The sequence below is a fragment of the Lagenorhynchus albirostris genome, chromosome 3 (genome assembly GCF_949774975.1).
Source record: "Lagenorhynchus albirostris chromosome 3, mLagAlb1.1, whole genome shotgun sequence".
Classification (NCBI taxonomy): Eukaryota; Metazoa; Chordata; class Mammalia; order Artiodactyla; family Delphinidae; genus Lagenorhynchus; species Lagenorhynchus albirostris.
In genome coordinates this window covers 131,946,231-131,966,548 of record NC_083097.1, presented here as the reverse complement: position 1 = coordinate 131,966,548, position 20,318 = coordinate 131,946,231, and the positions used below count along the sequence as shown (strand labels likewise).

The window sequence follows — 20,318 nt, the reverse complement described above, 5'->3', positions numbered from 1 at the left end:
ACACGTCAGAGGCCTAAAATTTGCTTCTCATTAACAAACAAGCAAACAGAAAACAACAGTAGAACAAACAAAAAAACCCTCCAGCAGCCAAGAAAGGGGTTTGAGGAAACAAAAATTATCCCCACAGAGAAGGTCTCTAAAATAGATGTCATTTTTCTCATGTTTGATTGATTGAGTAGCCGAGGGACATGGATGGATATTTAAGTTTTAGCTGTTTATCTGAGAAGTCAGTCTGAGTATAAATAAGGGCAGCACAAAAAGACTTTAGTATGTAATTCTTAAGTTGGTCTTTTGTTTGCCCCTGTTCACACTGTGTTGATGCGTAATAGCCTGAACTGAGTCAGGAGCCTAGAATGTGATGACTTAGCTTCTCCATCCCTCTGGACCTTTTTTTTTAATGGTGCTTTGTGGCAGAATCTCTGACCAAAAAAGCCTTTTTTTTTTTTAGATTCCATATATATGTGTTAGCATACAGTGTTTTTCTCTTCCTGACTTACTTCACTCTGTATGACAGACTCTAGGTCCATCCACCTCACTACAAATAACTCAATTTCGTTTCTTTTTATGGCTGAGTAATATTCCATTGCATATATGTGCCACATCTTCTTTTTCCACTCATCTGTCGACGGACACTTAGGTTGCTTCCATGTCCTGCCTATTGTAAACAGAGCTGCAATGAACATTGTGGTAAATGATAAGAGTTCAGCTCCTTTTAGACATCACTTATCTTTGGGCAGATCAGCACAAATCATTCACTAGTTCTGTAAAAAAACAACCCCCCTCCCCCCCAAATAAAACCCCCTGCTCCTAAAGAGGACTGTGAAAAGACAGGGAACTGGGCCACCCATTAGCCTGCTTGAAAGAGTTCTTACATCATAGCCACAAGGATGCAGTGCATTCTCAGAGAATGAGCTCTCTCAGGGACCTAAAATGCACATTTCCTTGGGTGGATTTGCTTAAAAGATTCCAGCTTTGGCACATTAATATGAAACCCGGGATCTAATTGACAGAGAGTCAGGCAACTTCTGGCCTCTGGAAGACCTGGTGAAAATGGTTATTTCAGTAACACGTAAAACGTCACAGTGTGGTATGTAATTTTAAAAATATAGCCCACTGTATACGGGATTTTGCTAAGAAAAGGTTCTCACTCCCCACCGATTATCCTCTTCCTTTTGCCCGACTTATTTCCCTATATTCATAAAGACTTACAGGCCTGGCAGGAATGCTATGCTTTTGTAATGAGGTGATATATTCTCCACTTACTGAGGACATGTTTCTGTTTAGGGAAATGCAAGCTCTAACGTGGCTGTTGCTGTTTTCGCAAAACAGAAATCTCGGGGCTGGTTGTGAAAGAGAAGGTATGGCTTGTGCAATACAGGTGCGTTTGCTTACAGTTGATGTTTTTATGCAAGAGTTATTCAGGGATGTTTATGAGGATTTATGACTGGTCTTAATTAAAAGAACTGTGAGAAATGAAGAAAGCCAATATTCACTGAATTCTTCATGGCTCTAATTCCATAGTGAAAATTAAAGTTGTATTTGTATCATCATACCATTTTATATGTGTTTCATTTGGAGGGCTGGGGATAGCTCTTTAGTGGCAGGAATGGTTTTTAGGCTACATCTCTATTTGTCCGTCAGTATGTCTATTGTTCCTTTTTGCTTTCCATAAGTTGTTGGTAAGTACACGGCATCGCAGAGCCCTTTTCTGCTAAAAGCAGCAGGCTTATGGATATCTGATTAACACCAGTACATGGAATACGCACAGAAGGGAGTTCTAGCACCATATCATTCCAGAAAATGGGGAGCTTGTTAGATAGAGAAAAAAAAAAAAAGTATTGTATTTACAGCTCAGCTTCTTTTAAACACCACTTTTCTTTGGGCTGATCAGCACAAATTACCGATTAGTTCTCTAACGGGAGAGGATTTGGGGACCACAAAATACATCAGGAAATACACACTGCAAATGAATGAATCCTAAATCTCACAACTCCAAGACTGGCAACCACTTCCTCCAAACTTTCAACTTTAAGTCCTCAGAGAAAATCTTCTCTTAGTTGTAGCTTATCTTCACATCCTTTCTAATCTCTCCCAGTTCATACACTCATGATACTGTTACATCATAGATATTCAAAATGGATCATCAACCAGTTGCACAAAGAGAGCAAACAGCCACTTAATCAATGCAAACCATACTCAGAAGTTTACCTTAGTTCCTTGAAGGGATCTGCCCTGACATTAGGTGTCTCTATAGATTTAGGGAACACTGTGCCCTCTGCTCCTGTAAACAAAAGAAAAAAGCAAACAGAGGTTGGAGAGTTGGATGTGTCACTGGGAGGCACAGTCAGCACAATGAATGGAGCTAAATGCAGTGAATCCTTTATACAACCCAGTACACAGGTATTCTGCCACTGGCTCTAGGGCAGGTCTCCGTGCTAGGAGAGCATTCAATCAACTCATGCAAACAGGCTTTGAAAAAACAAGGAACTCTTTTGAATGTGTTCTTGCTGAGATCAGAGTGAGGCCATGAGGCAAATTCCATGTTGGCTTAAAAACAAAACAAAACAAGATGCCTAGAAACGGCCCGGTCTGACTCATGTCTCTCATAAACTATTAACAGTCACCCAACTGGAAGTGTTTTGAAAACCAGCAGCTGAAATTCTGTTACTGCAGCATGGGGCACAAATCACATAACACATACAACATCTAAGAAATGGGTTAGACGGTAGAGAATACTGTAAGACTGTAAGGTATTTGCCTAAGGACGATTAGGCCAAAGTTTTTCAGTAAATCAAGTTTTACACGATAATCTTGAAAACTCAGAACACTATGAGGGATCATCTGAAGTTCACTGCTTCTACAATTTGAGTATTAACATTGATCCCCAACCCAATCTAGACATTTATCTCTTGACTTTGCTATATAAGCTTTTATCTTTACAACTTGTCAACATCAGCTGAACCTTTCCAGCCGTAAAGATTGTGATTATCTAATTTGTCTGCTCCCAAAGTGTCTTCAAATCATTTAAGCCTCAGTTTATCACAGACAATAGCACTGGATATTTGTTTTTCAATTAAACTTAGCCAGGCATTATCCTGAAGTAAAGGTGTTTATTTTTATATGCTCAGTGTGCTTCTTTGATGCTGTAAGAAGGGATGGAATAATATCTTGCATTCATGTGTGAATTTCTAGAATCCTCCTGCATTGGTATAATGTCTAGAAATCCTCTACTAACCACTGTTATTCCAAATCCAGGTTTATCCCGACATACTAATGACTCTAGGAGAATGAAGTGATTTCCTGACTTTTGTAGCAACTATGGAAATATTTAATCTTTCTGATATGAGTAATAGACCACTGTAAGTAAAATCAGAATTTTTTTTCTGCCTTAACATCATATATGGTCACTAAAAGAATATTCTGGTGAATAATAACTATTATTCTCAGCTAACATTTTTGAGTGACTACCACATTGCTGGATACCATCATAGATATATCTCATTTATTCCCTGCAACAACCCCATAAAACTGACAGTTCCAGTTGGCACAGAGACACTCCACGTGGGGACTTTTAAGATCATTTTCTGCCCGTAGACACTTTTACTTTCCAAGATCCTAAATCACATCATTTCAAATATACAGGTGCCTTTCAAAATGTACCCATAGCCCCGTTAAATACATTTTTTGGTGTAAATTTCATAAGAATGTTCACTGTTTTATTAAGTATATATTATTTATTTTGCTCTAGTGATTGAAACTTTACTGTGTTCTTGATAACTGTGATGCTTAATTGTACGTGTCAACTTGACAGGATCAAAAGGTGCCCAGATATCTGGCTAAACATTATTTCTGGATGTGTCTGTGAGGGTGTTTCCAGATGAGATTAGCATTTGAATAGGTGCGCTGAATAAAGCAGTTTGCTCTCTCCAATGTAAGTGGGCATCATCCTATCAGATGAGGGCCTGAATACAACAAAGAAGTGGAGGGAGGAAGTATTCCACCCTTCCTGCCTCACCCTGTGAGCTGGGACATTGATCTTTTCCTGCTGTCCATGGTCCTGGTTCTCAGGCCTGCAGACCCACACTGGAATCAACACCATTGACTCCCCTTGTTTTCAGGCATTTGGACTCAGACTAAATTACACCACTGGCCTTCCTAAGTCCCCATTTCACAGACAGCTGAGTGTGGGATTTCTCAGCCTCTATAATTGTGTGAGCCAATTTCTTACAATAAATCTTTCTCTGTATAGACCTTATTGGTTCGGTTTCTCTGGAGAACTCTGACTAATACAGTAACTGAGTAAGAATGGGGTGGATTACAAATTATACTGTAGCTTCTGTTACATATGTATTACATTTGGTTTTGAAGAATATCCATTTCCCCTCTCCAACATTTTTGGGATCCTTTGAGGAGCACCTAGGTCAAAGGCACTGTGGAGGCTGCCAAGTGGATAAAACAGGCTTGCCGAAGTCACAGGACAGGGACTGACACATCGGAAGGTGGCTCTAAGCTGTGTGAAACCCAAGACCATGCCCTCAGCCATCTCCCAGTGCCATCTTGTCTGTCACTGAACAACTCCCATCTGCTGCTACTGTAGTTAACAGGGACTTCTCTTTGACATTCTTAGAGATGCTTAGTTCTTAGCCATTTGAGCTCTATTTAAAAATATCTATATCTACATATTTAAAGGAACAATTATATATCTCAATAAGGAGAGGAGAGCTATTTCTGTTTATTTACATTGTCTCTACTCTCTAGTGTCAGCTCAAATCTCCTCTTCCTCTACCGAGAATTCCATGAAAGCTGCAACAGAAAGAGCATTACCTCTTTCCAAATCAGCCGTAATTGTCTGACTCACCCAAATGACAATGAGTATTGCCCATGGACAGCTTTCATTATTTGAATTGTTTCTAGAATGCTGTAACACTTAATGTTTCACCTCTTTCTCATGCCCGCTCTTTCCATCATTTTGTAAGATCTCTGAAGTCAAAGAAGATCTATTTTGCAACTCTGGTGACTGTACCAAGTAGGTGCACACGGTAAGACATAGATTACACTCATTCAGAATAGTTGTCCAAAAATGAGGAATGACCGGCTGTTATGAAGAATGAACCTCAAAAGCTCGGGCCATTTTCTTTATCCCATCCAAACTCGGTACTGAGCCTGTTTCTTTATTTGTCAGATACAATGAGAAAACTTCATCTGCTACTTTACTTCTTACTTCTGGCTATACTACGCTCAAGAGGGAACGGCTCCACTGCAGCTGGGGGCGCTGAGCTCTGCCACCCTTTGAAAGCAAGGCCAAGGGGGAAAAAGGGTGACAATAAAGTCATCCAGCACATTACAGATGCTCACTATCTGTGTTTGTGGAAAGAACATGGTCTCCTTTGAACACCTGAGCTTGGATCCTCAGCTCTCTGACCTGCAAGCGCATTTGCTGTGCTCCTGGCTAGGAGTGCGTCTTGCTCTCTGTCCTATCCTCGTTGTCTAGCACGGCGCAGGCACTCAACAAATACTTGTAAGATGACTACGTACGCTCATTAGGCACTGAGCACACACTATTTGGGATTTACCTCGCAGACATTCATCTTATCTCTTCAACTAGATCGTAAGCTCTGTGTGGGCAGGGGCAAGGTCTTATAGAGAATATAACCAGATTTGACTTTAGGTTCCCAAGACTCCTCCTGGACTCAATTCAACTAGTACTACCACTTCTATGGGAGTACTAATTTACTGCTATAAAATTCCTCATACCTCACATATTAAATGAATGTCTAAAGTCACACCCCGGTGCATTTTAACTATACCACTAAAATAAAGGAGTATGCTTATAAAGGAATGCTATTGGGGCTGAAGAGAAATATCTCTTTAAAGTAGAATAAGATCAGAAGGCTTGTGTTCTCTTTCCCAGACCAAGGAACCTGCTTAACCTACAGATAAGAGAACTGGGGCTAAAGACGTGTGGGGCTCATGGTCCTATGGCCAGTGGGCACTAGAGCTGAGATTCACATCCAGGCATCTGACTAAAGAACCCACATTTAGACCCAGCGCCCTAATGCCTTGTTTTCTCAGCCAGGCCAATGTGGCACTCATTAAATGGCAAGCAAGCAAAATCCAGAGGGGATGGGCTCTGACAGGTGGAGGAGATGGGTAACTGACAGGCTCTGGTTGTGGATGAAAGTGAAGGGCAAGACATTCATGCTCCTTCAGCTTCCATCATCCAACCAGATGCCCTTTGATTGTTTTTTTGCTGGACTTCGGCCACAGGGGTCCACATGTCCCATACACACTGGAGGACAGACTCATGCATGTGACTTCTCAGGGGAACTTATCAAAGTCTCTCAGTAGCTGAGTGACCTTGGGCATGAATCTCTCTGACACTCAGTTTCCTTCTCTGAAAAGAAGAGATATGAGTAGTACCCTCATCTCCCAGGGATTTTGAAGACTAAATGAGACCTCTGGTACATAGCAATCATCAAATGACAATTAATAAAATACTACTGCTAGTACTAAAATGTTCATGAACCCTATTCTTTCTTCCTCTTATTTGGGTCCTCTATGACTCTTAAAAAATAACATTTTAAAAGCACTTACTACAAAGTAGAAACTATTGAAACTCTCTTCATTTGATCATGAAAATAACCCTGTGAGGGAGGGACTATTAATTTCTATTATTACGGTTGTGGAGTGTGAGATTCAGAGAAGTCAAGAAACTTTTCTATGGTCACACAGTGAAGAGGGGGAGCCAGAATTTGAACTCTAGCATTTCAGCTCTGAAACTGATGCCCTTGACCCTACTCTAGACCCTCATTCAGCAGATTAAGTAACTCTCTACTTGTTCATCTTTTTATGAAACATGAACAAATACCCATGTTTATAGCCTCAGGTAACAGCTGCTAAATCCCCTATCACTCCTCTTCTAAAAACTATTCATTCCCACGTACAATGAAATGAGATATTAATACATTTCAAAAAGACCATTTCTTTCCAAGTCCTAACAGATTTCTGATTTCCACACCATTTTTCACTTTCCCAAAAGCTGCAGAGTGGACAATCATTCATCAGGATGAATTCCCCCATCCCATCCTCTATCCATTCTTAGATAATAAATTATTCTCAATTTTATTATTTCAAAAAGGTTTCTATTAAAGCCATGCCTACTGATTCCTTCTTTTAACACAATATAATTTACTGGCAATAAATGTTCACAAACAGTTTGTGTGAAAAAATCCATAAAGCCATTTCAGCTTTAAGTTCCATTTAATGTCCCTCAGAAATGATTTCATCAATGTGTTTCCATTAGCTGGTTCTCTGCCCAGTAACTTAATTCCACACAATCAATCAGGAACTTATAAAGCATGTGACAGGATCTTTCTAAAGTGTTTTGAATCATCATAAAGATCAGCTCAATGGCTCTTTTTTCCGACTAGCACAGGTAGGAAGTAAACTCGTCAAAAAATCTCTAATGCACTTTGTTGCCATAGTAATAAAAAAAGGCAGTTTCTCCTCTCCAGAAAGTATGCTCAAGTTCAGAGGTCAGTTTGGTCATGCTTTTCCCTCAGAGTGTCCTGGATGTCAAGAGCCCTGAAATCCAGTCATATCTCTGTGATGTTGGGCAAATCACATAACTCTCTCTGGCCCTTGACTTCCTTCACTGTAAAATGAGGGATGGGATGAGAAGTGTCAGAGCTAAAGTGTTTTCTCCCCAAATTTAAAATTTCATAAGGTAACAATCTAATCTAAACAGAAGATTATCTTTAGCCACCTCCAATCCCTGCCAGGAAAACAGAGCAACCCTGGGATATCAAAGGAAAATGTTAAAAATGTTCTCAGTGTTTAAGGAAGAAGCAAATTAAAGCAGACAGACGTTTGTCCAATTCAAACTACAATTAATTGGTAGAAATAATCACCAGAAAATAAACCTCATAAGTGATAAAATGGTGAAGAACAAAATTTACTGTAGGTGAGAAAAACTAAAAAAAACCAAAAACCTGTTTGTAACTCTTTATGATCTGGGGAAACTCAATTTTATAAAAATAAGAAACATTAAAGTGCCTAAATCTGTACCTGTTGAAAATAGCCATGGACTAAATACTGGAAGAAAAATTTAGATATGCAAATTATGATACAGGAAAATTGGACTCCAGAGAAACATAAGACACAAAAGAAAAAATTACCATGATAGAAGTTATAATTAGTAACATTGGAGTTTAAGAAAGTTATGATAAATCAAATCTTTTTAGTACACAGAAAAGAACTACCCTTACAGACACTAATTTCAAGAAAAGCTTTTAAAAAGGGCAGACATGGTTTAAGACTACTGTTTAGAAAATTGATGATGGAATTAAACTAGCTTAATGGAGTTTGCTCTGGTAAATTATTTCTAGACATACATTCATTAACATGGGCATAATTATGATTAATGCTTTTGTATAAATGAAAATAGACTAAAAATCATCTTTGGGTTAAAACCATGGAGCTAAAATGTTTAACAGGTTCCATATGTGAGTTAAAATATCTGATGACCATTGTTTGAAGTCAACGTTCTAAGTTTTCCAATTCTTGTTGCTTGGGTAGGTATATCCTGAATGACAGTCCTTAATAACAACCATATTTTATTTGATAAGATAAGGTTCTATTTTTATACCAATATTAGATTATAAAACAGAGAAAGGATGTCAATCTAAAAAATGGTGATAAGAAAATGGGAGAAGGAAGCACATGGAAGCAACCTAAGTGCCCATTGACAGATGAATGGATAAAGAAGATGTGGCACATATATGCAATGGAATATTACTCAGCCACAAAAAGAAACGAAACTGAGTTATTTGTAGTGAGGTGGATGGACCTAGGGTCTGTCATACATAGTGAAGTAAGTCAGAAAGAGAAAAACAAATACCGTATGCTAACACATACATATGGAATCTTAAAAAAAAAAAAACTGGTTCTGAAGAACCTAGGGGCAGGACAGGAATAAAGACGCAGATGTACAGAATGGACTTGGGGATACGGGGAGGGGGAAGGGTAAGCTGGGACAAATTGAGAGAGTGGCATGGACATATATACACTACCAAATGTAAAACAGATAGCTAGTGGGAAGCAGCCGCATAGCACAGGGAGATCAGCTCGGTGCTTTGTGACCACCTAGAGGGGTGGGATAGGGAGGGTGGGAGGGAGACACAAGAGGGAGGGGATATGGGGATATATGTATACTTATAGCTGATTCACTTTGTTATACAGCAGAAACTAACACAACAATGTAAAGCAATTATACTTCAATAAAGATGTTAAAGAAAAGAAAATGGGAGAAGGAATGATTCAATTTCCTGAAATATCAGAGAACTGGGAAACCAAAGACCTGATTTTTAGTGCTGATTTTGCATAAGCTTATAGCTGACTGTTGGCCATTTGCCCTCAGGTCTTATTTACCCATTTGTTGTACAAAGCGGGGGTGGGGATTAGATGGTCCATGAGGCCACCTCCAGCCCTGATATTTTAGGAACCTCCAGATAACCTGGTTGGATGAACCCAACGGACCAGGAGAGGAGCACGGTAGGTTTGATAAACCCAAAGTTAAATGTATTTAACAAATACGTATTGAGCAGGGGACTGTAGAGGTGAACCAGAGAGAGATGGAGCTTATAGACCAGTAGAATGTAGTACTCTCCAGTAGGGTACACTGGCTAGTTCAAAGAATCAGTAATGAAATAAACTCAGAAATAACATACAATAGTGACAAATGGTGATACAGACTTGAAAGGAAAATCAAACATGTCTTTGAAAGTATAATACTTGGGGTCATAGATTGGTCTGTCAGGTATGTTTCCCTGAAAAAGTGAAGTTTTCCTGATATTTGTTAAGTGATTAGGAACAACCTAGTTAAGAGGGGGAAGGAACGGTAGAAGAGATTATGCAAAGGTGGCAGGGTTGGGAAGCTGAGGTCAATAAAGAAGATTGGTGTGGCCAGACCATATTTAGCAAGGGTGAGCATTGTGGGATGAGACGGGAGAGGTGGGTTGGCCCAGGTAATGCAGAGCCAAGGTGAAGGTTTTTTTTTCTTTTGGCCGTGCCACACGGCATGCGGGATCTTAGTTCTCTCACCAGGGATCAAACCCACGCCCCCTGCAGTGGAAGAACGAAGTCTTACCCACTGGACTGCCAGGGAAGTCCCACAGTGAGGGTATTAAGCAGACCCGAGCAAAGTGGCATTTTTCAAAGATCACTGTGGCGGTATGTTATGGTCTGCATATTTGTGTCCCCCTAAAAGTCACATGCTCCAACTGTAACCTTCACCAGAAGTAGAACATGCTGGTGCCCTGATCTCAGACCTCCCAGTCTCCAGAATAGTGAAAAATAAATGTCTGCTGTTTAAGCTACCCAGTCTGTGGTATCTGTTACAGCAGCCTGAGCTGTCTGAGACACTGTATTGTGGAAAAGACACTTGAAGAGGGCAAAGATAAATGAGGCGAAGCAGAGGAGACATGATGACAGCTTGGACTAAAGAACTGGCAGCCAGGACGGAGAAGGGCAGGTGGGTTAGGAAATATGTTAAGAGGAAAACCAATGGGATCTAGTGATGTGCTGGACAACAGGGAGACAGAGAATGACCACAGGGCCCATGGGAAGATCTGAAATTGAGGTCAAAGCCAAGTGATTAATACCCAAAGCCAGCTGTGCCCATGGCAACCTTACACTTCTCCAATAAAATCTAGCTTCTTTGACATTTGATATTTTAATTTCAATTGAAATTGCCTTTACTTAATACAAGAAGCCGCTATGAATCCAGCTCTATCTTTCCTGTGAAGGTACAGGCAACATGACAGAAAAGTTTAAGTCTCTCACAGTGTTTACAAGCATTTTTAAAAAAACACTATGAATAATGTAATAATTCTATGAATAATGAACATTGTCTTCTGTGAAAGATAATTTTCTGGTTACTCCAATGTTTCAGCTGAACACAGGTCATATGCTAGAAATGATTAAGCTTAGTGAGGAAGGCAAGTCAAAAGCCAACAAGACAGGCTGAAAGCTGGGCCTCTTGTGTCAAACTTAGCCAAGTTGTGAATGCAAGGGAAAAATTATTGAAGGAAATTAAAAATGGTACTCTAGTGAACACGCGAATGATAAGAAAGTTAAACAGACTTATTGGTGATATGGAGAAAGTTCTAGTGTTCTGGAGAGAAGACCAAAGTAGTCCCAACATTCCCTTAAATCAAAGACTAATCCAGAGCAATTCTCTTCAATTCTATGAAGGCTGAGAGAGGTGACGAAGTTGGAGAAGAAAAGTTTGAAGCTAGCAGAGGTTGGTTCATGAGGTTTAAGGAAAGAAGCCATCTCCACAACGTAGAAGTGCAAGGTGGGGCAGCAAGTGCTGATGTAGAAACTGCAGCAAGTTATCCAGAAGATCTAGCTAAGATAATTCACGAAGGTGGCTACATTAGATGACAGATTTTCAGTGTAAATGAAACAAGCCTTATATTGGAAGATGCCATCTAGGACTTTCACCGCTAGAGAGGAGAAGTCAACGCCTGACTTCAAAGCTTAAAGGACAGGCTGACTCTCTTAGGGGTTGATGCAGCTGGTGACTTTAAGCTGAAGCCAATTTTCATTTCTCATTCTTGAAATTTTAGGGCCCTTAAGAATTTTGCTAAATCTACTCTGCCTGTGTTCTATAAATGGAACAACAAAGCCTGGATGACAGTATATCTGTTTACAACATGGTGTACTGAATATTTTAAGTTCACTGGTGAGATTTACTCCTTTCAAAATATTACTGCTTATTGACAATGCACCTGGTCACCCAAGAGCTCTGATGAAGATGTACAAGGAGATTTATCTTGTTTTCATGCCTGCTAACACAACATCCCTTCTGTGGCCCCTGGAACAAAGATTCATTTTGACTTTCAAGTCTTATCACTTAAGAAATACATTTCATAAGACTATAGCTGCCATAGATAGTGATTCCTCTGATGGATCTGAGCAAAGTAAATTGAAAACCTCTGGAAAGAATTTACCATTCTAGATGCCATTAAGAACATTCATGGTTCATGGGAAGAGGTCAAAATATCAGTATTAACAGGAATTTGGAAGAAGTTGATTCTAACTCTCATGGATGAAGGGTTCAAGACTTCAGTGGAGGGAGTCACTGCAGATGTAGAGGAAATATTAAGAGAAACCAGAATTAGAAGTGGAGCTGGAAGACGTGACTGAATTGCTGCAATCTCATGATAAAACTTTAATGGATGAGGAGTTGCTTCTTATGGATGAGCAAAGAAAGTGGTTTCTTGAGATGGGATCTGCTCCTGGTGAAGATGCTGTGAAGATGGTTAAAATGACAACAGAGGATTTAGAATATTACATAAACTTAGGTGATAAAGCAGCGGCAGGATTTTAGAGGACTGACCCCAATTTCGAAAGAGTTCTACTGTGGATAATATGCTATCAAACAGCACTGCACGCTACAGAGAAATCCTTCATGAAAGGAAGAGTCCATTGATGAGGCAAACTTCATTGTTGTCTTATTTTAAGAAATTGCCTCAGTCACGCCAGCCTTCAGCCACCACCACCCCAATGAGTCAGAGGGTCTTGCCTCAATGTTGATGGCTACTATCAGCAAAAAGATTATGACTCAGTGAAGGCTCAGATGATGGTCAGCATTTTTTTTTAGCAATGAAGTATTATTTAAATTTAGGTAAGTATACTGTTTTTTGTTGACATAGTAATGCTATTGCACACTTAATACACTACAGGTTCCTGTAAACGTAACTTTTATATGCACCGGGAAACAAACAAATTCGTGTGACTTGCTTTATAGCAAGATTCGCTTTATTGTGGTGGTTTGGAACTGAACCCATACTACCTCCAAGGTGTACCAGTACACCCTGTAGAACGCATTATAGGAGGTCAAGAGCAAACGCATAGAAATCAGTTAGAGGACTATTTCAGTAGGTCATGTGGGAAATGATGATGGCCTAGAGTAAAGAACTTATGGTGAAAAAAAAGGGAAGGATGAACTTGAGAGTGATTGAGGTGGTAGGATTAAAAGAACTTAGTGATATGAGGGGTGGATGAGTAAGCGATGTCCAGGTTTTGGTTGCAGGGGGGGGACAAGTTTAATTTCGGCTCTGTTGAATTTAAGGTATCTATGGAGTCCCCGGATTAAGATGCTTATGGAGGCAACTGGATGTACAGGTATATTGCTCAAGGTAGAGTTCTAAACCACTGGTACATAAACTTAAAATCACTGGGATACAGACGATCATCGAAACCAAGAGAATATGTGAAATTATCCAAGAAATGGTTACAGTGATGTCAACAGACAGCCAAGGTCAGAATTTTAAGGGATTCCAACATTTAAAGTTTGGGTATGGGAGGATGAGACATCAAAGGAAACTGAAAAGAAGAGGCTAGAGAGACAGAAAGAAGACCAGAAATGGTGTAACATAGGAAGTCAGGAGTGACAAGTATTCCAAGAAGGTGGGAGGAGTTACGTACGTGCTTAATTGGTACTTAGAGTTCAGAAGAGGAATTTAAATGTCCATGGAATCTAGCAACATGGGGGTCATTTACATCATAGGAGCCATTCTATGAAGAGCTGGAGGTGGACTCGTGGGCAGAGGAGAAAGTGGGATGTGGAGAAATGGTTACAGCAAGAGTTCCCACTTGGTGACAAGAGAAGTATAATTAAGACACCTGAGTATTAGATATTGGATATTAGAAACTGAAGACCCAGCTATGGTTAGTAACCAAAATTGATAGGGGTACCAGTCTGCTCAATGGCAGATCTATCTATCTATCTATCTATCTATCTATCTATCTATCTATCTATCTATCTATTATTATGTATTAGAAAAGATGATGTCGATGACAATGATAGAAGGCCAGAATGACAAAAAAAATCTTTGAATAATCTGAATCTTAACAATGGAGAAGAAGAAAATAAGACGTGTTTCCTTTCAAGTACTCTAACAGTGTAACTGAACCGACCATACCATCAAGGTGCACACTTTAAATAATTGTGTAGAATGTGAAACCGCAGCGCAATTTAAGATTCATGTACAGAAATATTCTGGCAAGATATGAAGAGACAAGTAGTTTAATTAAACAAACTCTACTCTAGAAAGCAACAGACCAGAGCTCATGCCTGGTGTATCATTAAGCCCAAACTGGAAAAAATAAAAGGGAGCAGCCAAGCAGCAAGCAACCTCGTTTCAGTTTCTTATGACGACATTATTTTTGATAGTAAATAAAACCACACAATAAAACAAATAATCTCAACTCACTGGTTTTGTATTACATTGATGGAACACCAGAATAAGGCAACCTCTGAGTTAGGACAGTACATGGACAACAGAGCCTCAGCCACAGGCTGAGAAGCCTTCTTGACATGAAATGCAGAGCTGGGCATGAGAGAGACTCCTTGGCTCTCAGAAACAAGGTACTGTGCATCCCATGAATGGGATGAATGTGGCACTCCACTCGCAGTCACCTCCAGGTCTCTGTGGGACCGGTAGCCACAATCAGGCCAACAGTGAGGGGAGAAAGGGAGAGAACGGATATGAACTGTGTGACCAAGTGAAGGAAAGCCTGCCCTTCCACTTGGAAATAAGGGTAAGAAGGGAGACTTGAACACACTGCTTCCTCTGTCCAGATCTCAGTTCTCAATTGTCTCTCACAGTGTGAGACCAATCACGACTCAGAGAGTCAACGGATGCCTGTGAGACCTAGGAAAACAACATGTACATGATTTTAAGGGTTTCCTGGTCATTGAAAAAGAAGTAGAACACTTTGTTTCTGTTGCCAAGTGGGTTGGGGGTGACGCTTTCCTATGGAGAAGGGAATTGAAACATTAACTGAGGACGATGAAGAAACACTGTCTAAAAAATAATTGGAGAAACAAGAGTCATTTTCAGGTGATGGAGAGGATGAGGACTTGAAAAGCAAAACCAGGAAATTGAAATCTTTTTTTTTTTTTTTTTTGCAGTATGCGGGCCTCTCACTGTTGTGGCCTCTCCCGTTGCGGAGCACAGGCTCCGGACGCGCAGGCTCAGCGGCCACGGCTCACGGGCCCAGCCGCTCCGCGGCACGTGGGATCCTCCCGGACCGGGGCACGAACCCGTGTCCCCTGCATCGGCAGGCGGACTCTCAACCACTGCGCCACCAGGGAAGCCCAGGAAGTTGAAATCTTAATGAAAGTGCTGAACATCTGAGAGCATTAAAACACTAGACTGATTAAACTTCAGAATACAATCTTACTATGAAAGCAAGCCTCAAAATGGACACACGATACAGGTGACTCACATGGTAATTCTGACCGTGTGACTTTGACCCATCAACTGACTTTATCACTACTATGGCCAGCGTGTTACTTTATCAACACCCATTTTCCCCTGCCAACAAAATACCAGTATTTCATGGAAGCAAAATGCCCAGCTAAATAATCACTTTCCCAGACTCCCTTGAAGCTAGGGGTGGCCATGACACGATTTTGTCTAATGAGATGTAGTAGAAGTCTACTAGGGTGGGGTATTGGGCAAGCTTTGACTGTCCTAATAGGAAAGTACAGATGCAGCTGGTTCCACTCTTTCTACCTGAATATCAACATCATATCTGGAATTGTAAGAGCCATCTCCCTTCCATGAGACGAAGACCAACAGAATTTCAGATATGTTGCCCCAGACCACTAAGCTACCAGCAACTGTCAAGTCCCTACTTATTATCTGCTTGAGAATCCTTATGAGAATCCTGTTACTCACCCCTAAGGTTCAATACTATTTGACCCAAGACCGATGAGGGAGAAGCAAACTGACCCTTTGAGACGGTCAGACTCTTCACCTCGATCTTTTTTTGCTATAAACCAAAGGACCAAAAGTTGGAACCCACTGTTACTGTACCTTCATACTATACTGAAGTATCTTTTCACAGATTGCTGGGTGGGGTTGCATTCTCCCATTCCCTTGCCTTCGCTCATGGTGTTCTCAGCCAGGAAGTACTCTTCTTTCCTTTTCAGTGTATCACACCCTTTAAGAACCAGCTCAAATGCCATCTCCACGATGAAGTTTTCCCTGGTCCTCTCTCAGGTATCACTAATTGCTCCTTCTTTTGTGCTTCCATAATGCACACCTAGTATCGGGGGTGAGCACTCATTTCCCTCTATCTTGTGAGATGGTTCAGTGAGTGTGTTTTGCCCTTATTCTAATGTCAGCTACTTGAAGTCAAGAACAATGTCCTGAGAGTCTTTGGCTTTTCTAGATAGGTGGCTACAAAAAATTTAAAGGTTTTGAATTTAATTTCACTTAAGCAGGAAAAGCTGCAGAATGAAAAAGAAGCTTTTGGAGGAAAGAGGTATGAGCTGGCCAGTATCAGCTATACTATACTGTGATAGCCTTACAGTTTTTTGTCCAGCAAAGGAAATGGCTACATGGTCTCAGTGGGGCAGGCTGCTACTAGCTCTTCTTTCTATTGGCTCTCTCTTGTAACCTCTCCAATTTACGGCATTCAGTGCAACTTCCCAGAGCCCACCTGTGGCAGCTTTCTTGTCTGGTTTACACCCTGTAATAAGCTCCCGTTTCCTACAACAGGAAGCCCAACTTTTTAACATGACGTGATCAGGCTTAACTCACCTCTTTAGCTTTGTCTGAGGCTTGATAACTTTTTTAAAGTACTGATTTATGTTTGCTATCCCCATATTTTTGTCTTCCCTACATTTCAAGCACATAGCCAGACCCTTTGCATAGCTTTGCTGTTTGTCTGCACAAAGTAAAATGTACTCTTTGTGGTGTATAGTTTCATGAGTTTCGACAAATATATAGAGTCCTGTATCTACCACCATCTGCAAATACAGCACAATCTCCTCACTCTAAATCCCTCTGGGCTCCCTTTTTGGAGGCAATCTCTCTCTCAAGCCCTAACGCCTGGCTCCCACTGTTCTTGGGCCCTGTAGTGGTACCTTTTTTAGGATGTCATATTAACGGAATTATTCAGTAGAGAGTTTGGGGTTTGGCTTTGGGGTTTAGCAAAATGAATTTGAGTTTCATCTTGGAAGGTTTTCAGTGGGTCAAAGGCAGAGCTGCCTTAAGTCAGCGGCTATTCCTGCCTTTTGCATAGGCCTAAACTTAGTAAGAGTGTGCTGGCTCTCCTACAGTGGGGGGGAAAGAGAGGAGTGCCTTCGAAGGAAGCCAAGGTGGGGGGGGGAGGCAGATTTTGCCCCTGATTTATAAGAACTGAGAGATCTAAGGTCCTTTGAAGGCCAGAGTCACCCCTAGGGAGATGGCACACTCTCAGAAGGGACAGCGGGGTCACGTCCCTTGAAGGCAGGACCCCCTGCACAGGGGCCCAGAGCCTCAGCAAAGATTCCTCGACTTTCTCTATGGCATGAAAGTTGAGAGTCGACATACTTTCAATGACTACACAGGAAAATGAAAATATCAGAGGTGAGCTTAATGGACCAAGGATTAGTAGGCTCGCCCATATTTTCTTGATACCATACATGCTTCTTCAACTCCTGAGCAACCCAGTAATGACAGAGATGGAATTTCCTACCAGACTATTGCAGGAGTTCAGAGTCATGTTTAGAGAAGGAAAGTCCTATCAGGAGCTGACATCTATTAAGTGCTTACTCTTTGCCAGGCACTATTCCAAGCACTTCACTTGGATTGACTCATTTAATTCTCACTGTACCCCTATGAGGTACACGATATCACCTCCTTATTTTTAGATGACAAAACTGAAGTGCAGAAAGGGTTCGCAGAGGGCGAGTGTGGCGACCAGAATCTGAATTCAGACAAACATGGTCAGAGCCCATGTTCTTAACTTCTTGCTGAACCTGTTATGCCTTCCATCGTGAGTTTGGTGATTAAGAGTCATACTCCCCAGATCTCCTCCTCCAGGAACAGACCACCCCAGAGTAGTAATGTTCAGTTAGCCACATCCTACTCATAGCCACTTCTCTGCTGAAGGGTCATCTAGGTGGTCCTCTTCGAAATGCTACCTGGCTACACCTGGCTACTCAGATGCTAGCTTGAGAACTGAAACTAAGCAACAGAGAGGGCAATGTTGGTGAGTGACAGACACAAGACAATGACAACCAACATTTACTGAGAATTCAGAATCATGCTAAGTGCCTTTATGGACATAGTCTTTTTCATCTTCCTGGCAATCCTATGAGCTGGGAAATACAGGCAGGTTCAGTAATAACTTATGCACTGTTACAAAGCTACTTAGTAATAGAGCTGGGAGAAGAACTCAAACAAACTAATCTCCCAGCTCACATTTTTAACCATCAAACATAGATTTGGGGCTGGCAGCCATGTTGAAAGGTGCACAAGAAGTAGCATCTCAATGGGAAAATGTGACAAAGCAGAGCAGAGAAAAAAGAGGTCATGTGGCCCCAAGGGGCAGAGGGAACACTGGCATTCTAGAAGTTTCCCTGCTGATCTCATAATACTTGACTGAAAGTGGATAAGCAGCCTTAAGTGAGCTTGGCATCTTCAAAGAGAAAATACAACTGAGTAGGCAATTCTTCAGTAAACGGAAGTGGAGGTTTTCCCTTTCCTTTCCTTTTTGACATTAAACCCAAGCCATGGCAACTATAATAGTCTTGAGTTCCCATTTCCCTTTGCCTCCAGTGTTTCATAACAGGCATCAAAACCTGGATTGGTATTCAACTTGGATTAGGGAATATAACTATGGAAAGGGCAGTAAAAAAAAAATGAAGTTTCTTCTTCAACTGTGTTCATCACTGCAAATCTTCAAGACTTAGCAACAAACGAAGTCTGGAGAAGGAACTTCAAAAGAAGACACCACATGTGCCAATGAGCAAGGGAAGGGTTGAATGGTGACAATGTCTTACTCTGTTTAACATTCCCTCACTCTCCTTTTGATATCAGAGCAATTATTTGCTTTGGGGAAACCAGCTACGGCTGATAATCACATGTCCCTTCCCACCACCTCCAAACATACAACAGGGAACGTGATCCAGGCTGGCCAATCAGAATATCTGATTCCCCAGAAAGAGAGTTTGCTCTAAGAGCGTGTGACCTAAGTAGGGCCAATCCGTTCTTTTCAAGGGTTGCTATGGCTGCCTAGACAATGGTGTTCCCGTCTCTTTCTTTCTGAGATGATGTCCACTAAGGAGTTGCCTGAAGGAAACCTGTGCAGGGGGAGAGATGCTAAAGGCACCAGAGTCTGTCTTACCTGAAATTTTTAACTATCTACTGAGTGAGCACATTCCTATCTTTTGTATTTTGTTTTAAAAAATATTTTAAGCCTGATTAATTTTGTTTTCTGTCACAATTGGAAGCACCCTGAATAATGTGTAATTTTCCTCGTGGGGTGGGGGAGTCAATGTCATGACTGTGCCTAACAAGCCACATCAGTAAAGCAAGGAGAAGAACTATTCTCTGGAGCCCACAAACAAGTCTGTCTTTGGAGAGAGATCACTATTCCTGTACGACTCCACTTCAAACACCTGCTCAATACAAAATGGAAATCCACAGGGCAACAAAGTCAGTCAATTTTCACTACCAGACAAGAGTTGTGAAAGCCAGTATGCTCGAAAAGTGTCCTTCTGGTGTGACTTGGTGTAAGATGCCTTTGAGGGCATTTAGCCTCTCTCTCTCTCTATTTAACAAGCCAGGAGCCAGTGCATTTTGTGAGTTTTTTATAGCTTCTTCCTCTACTCCTATAAACAGTGCCAATGTCACACAGTAAGATAAGAAACAGCGTCTATGAGGTCTAAATTAGTCAGTTCCAAAGAGTATGTTCTTGGATGTTCAACTGATTTTCTTTTAAAGAAGGGAAGAAAAAAAAAAAAGCAACTGACAAAACCCAAATCTGTAGAGCTTTAGAGCTCGATTTGGGTATTTGCTAAGTGTACTGTGCACTGCTTTGTCAATCAAATGACAGTTAATCAATACTAATCTGATGCCAGCTGATTCTTCTTTTAACCTAAACAGTATTAAGGTATACTACCTATGAATATATTTTATCCCAGGCTGTAAATCTATATGCTTTAAAGTAAATACATTATTATCTCTTTTTAAATGGAATGCACTGCATATACAAGGAGATAAAGATGAATTACCAAGTTGTCCTGAAAAATGCCTTTCTGATGCATTATGAAAATGTTTCAGCTTTCAAGGCAATAGTAGATAGATCAGACATTTCCCATCATTTTATATTATGATCTATATCCCAGTCTCTGGGAGAACCCATTAACACCGGAATATCTTATGGACAGAGTACCCTTTTTGGCCTGGTGCAGGTGAATTTTTCTTTTCATTTTTCCTCTGTTTGTTTATACCTTCATTTCTTCCCTC

At 40.8% G+C, this 20,318-nt stretch overlaps 1 protein-coding gene across 3 annotated transcripts in view; it reads right to left on the bottom strand.

The window, feature by feature from the left end:
• Nucleotides 1-20,318, bottom strand: part of SGCD (sarcoglycan delta) — a 413,617-nt gene that overhangs the window by 104,085 nt on the left and 289,214 nt on the right. For all 3 annotated transcript variants that reach the window (XM_060144120.1, XM_060144121.1, XM_060144119.1), the window contains one exon: nt 2,209-2,281. In XM_060144120.1, coding sequence (XP_060000103.1) covers nt 2,209-2,281 — 73 coding nt within the window. The remainder of the gene's footprint in view (nt 1-2,208; nt 2,282-20,318) is intronic.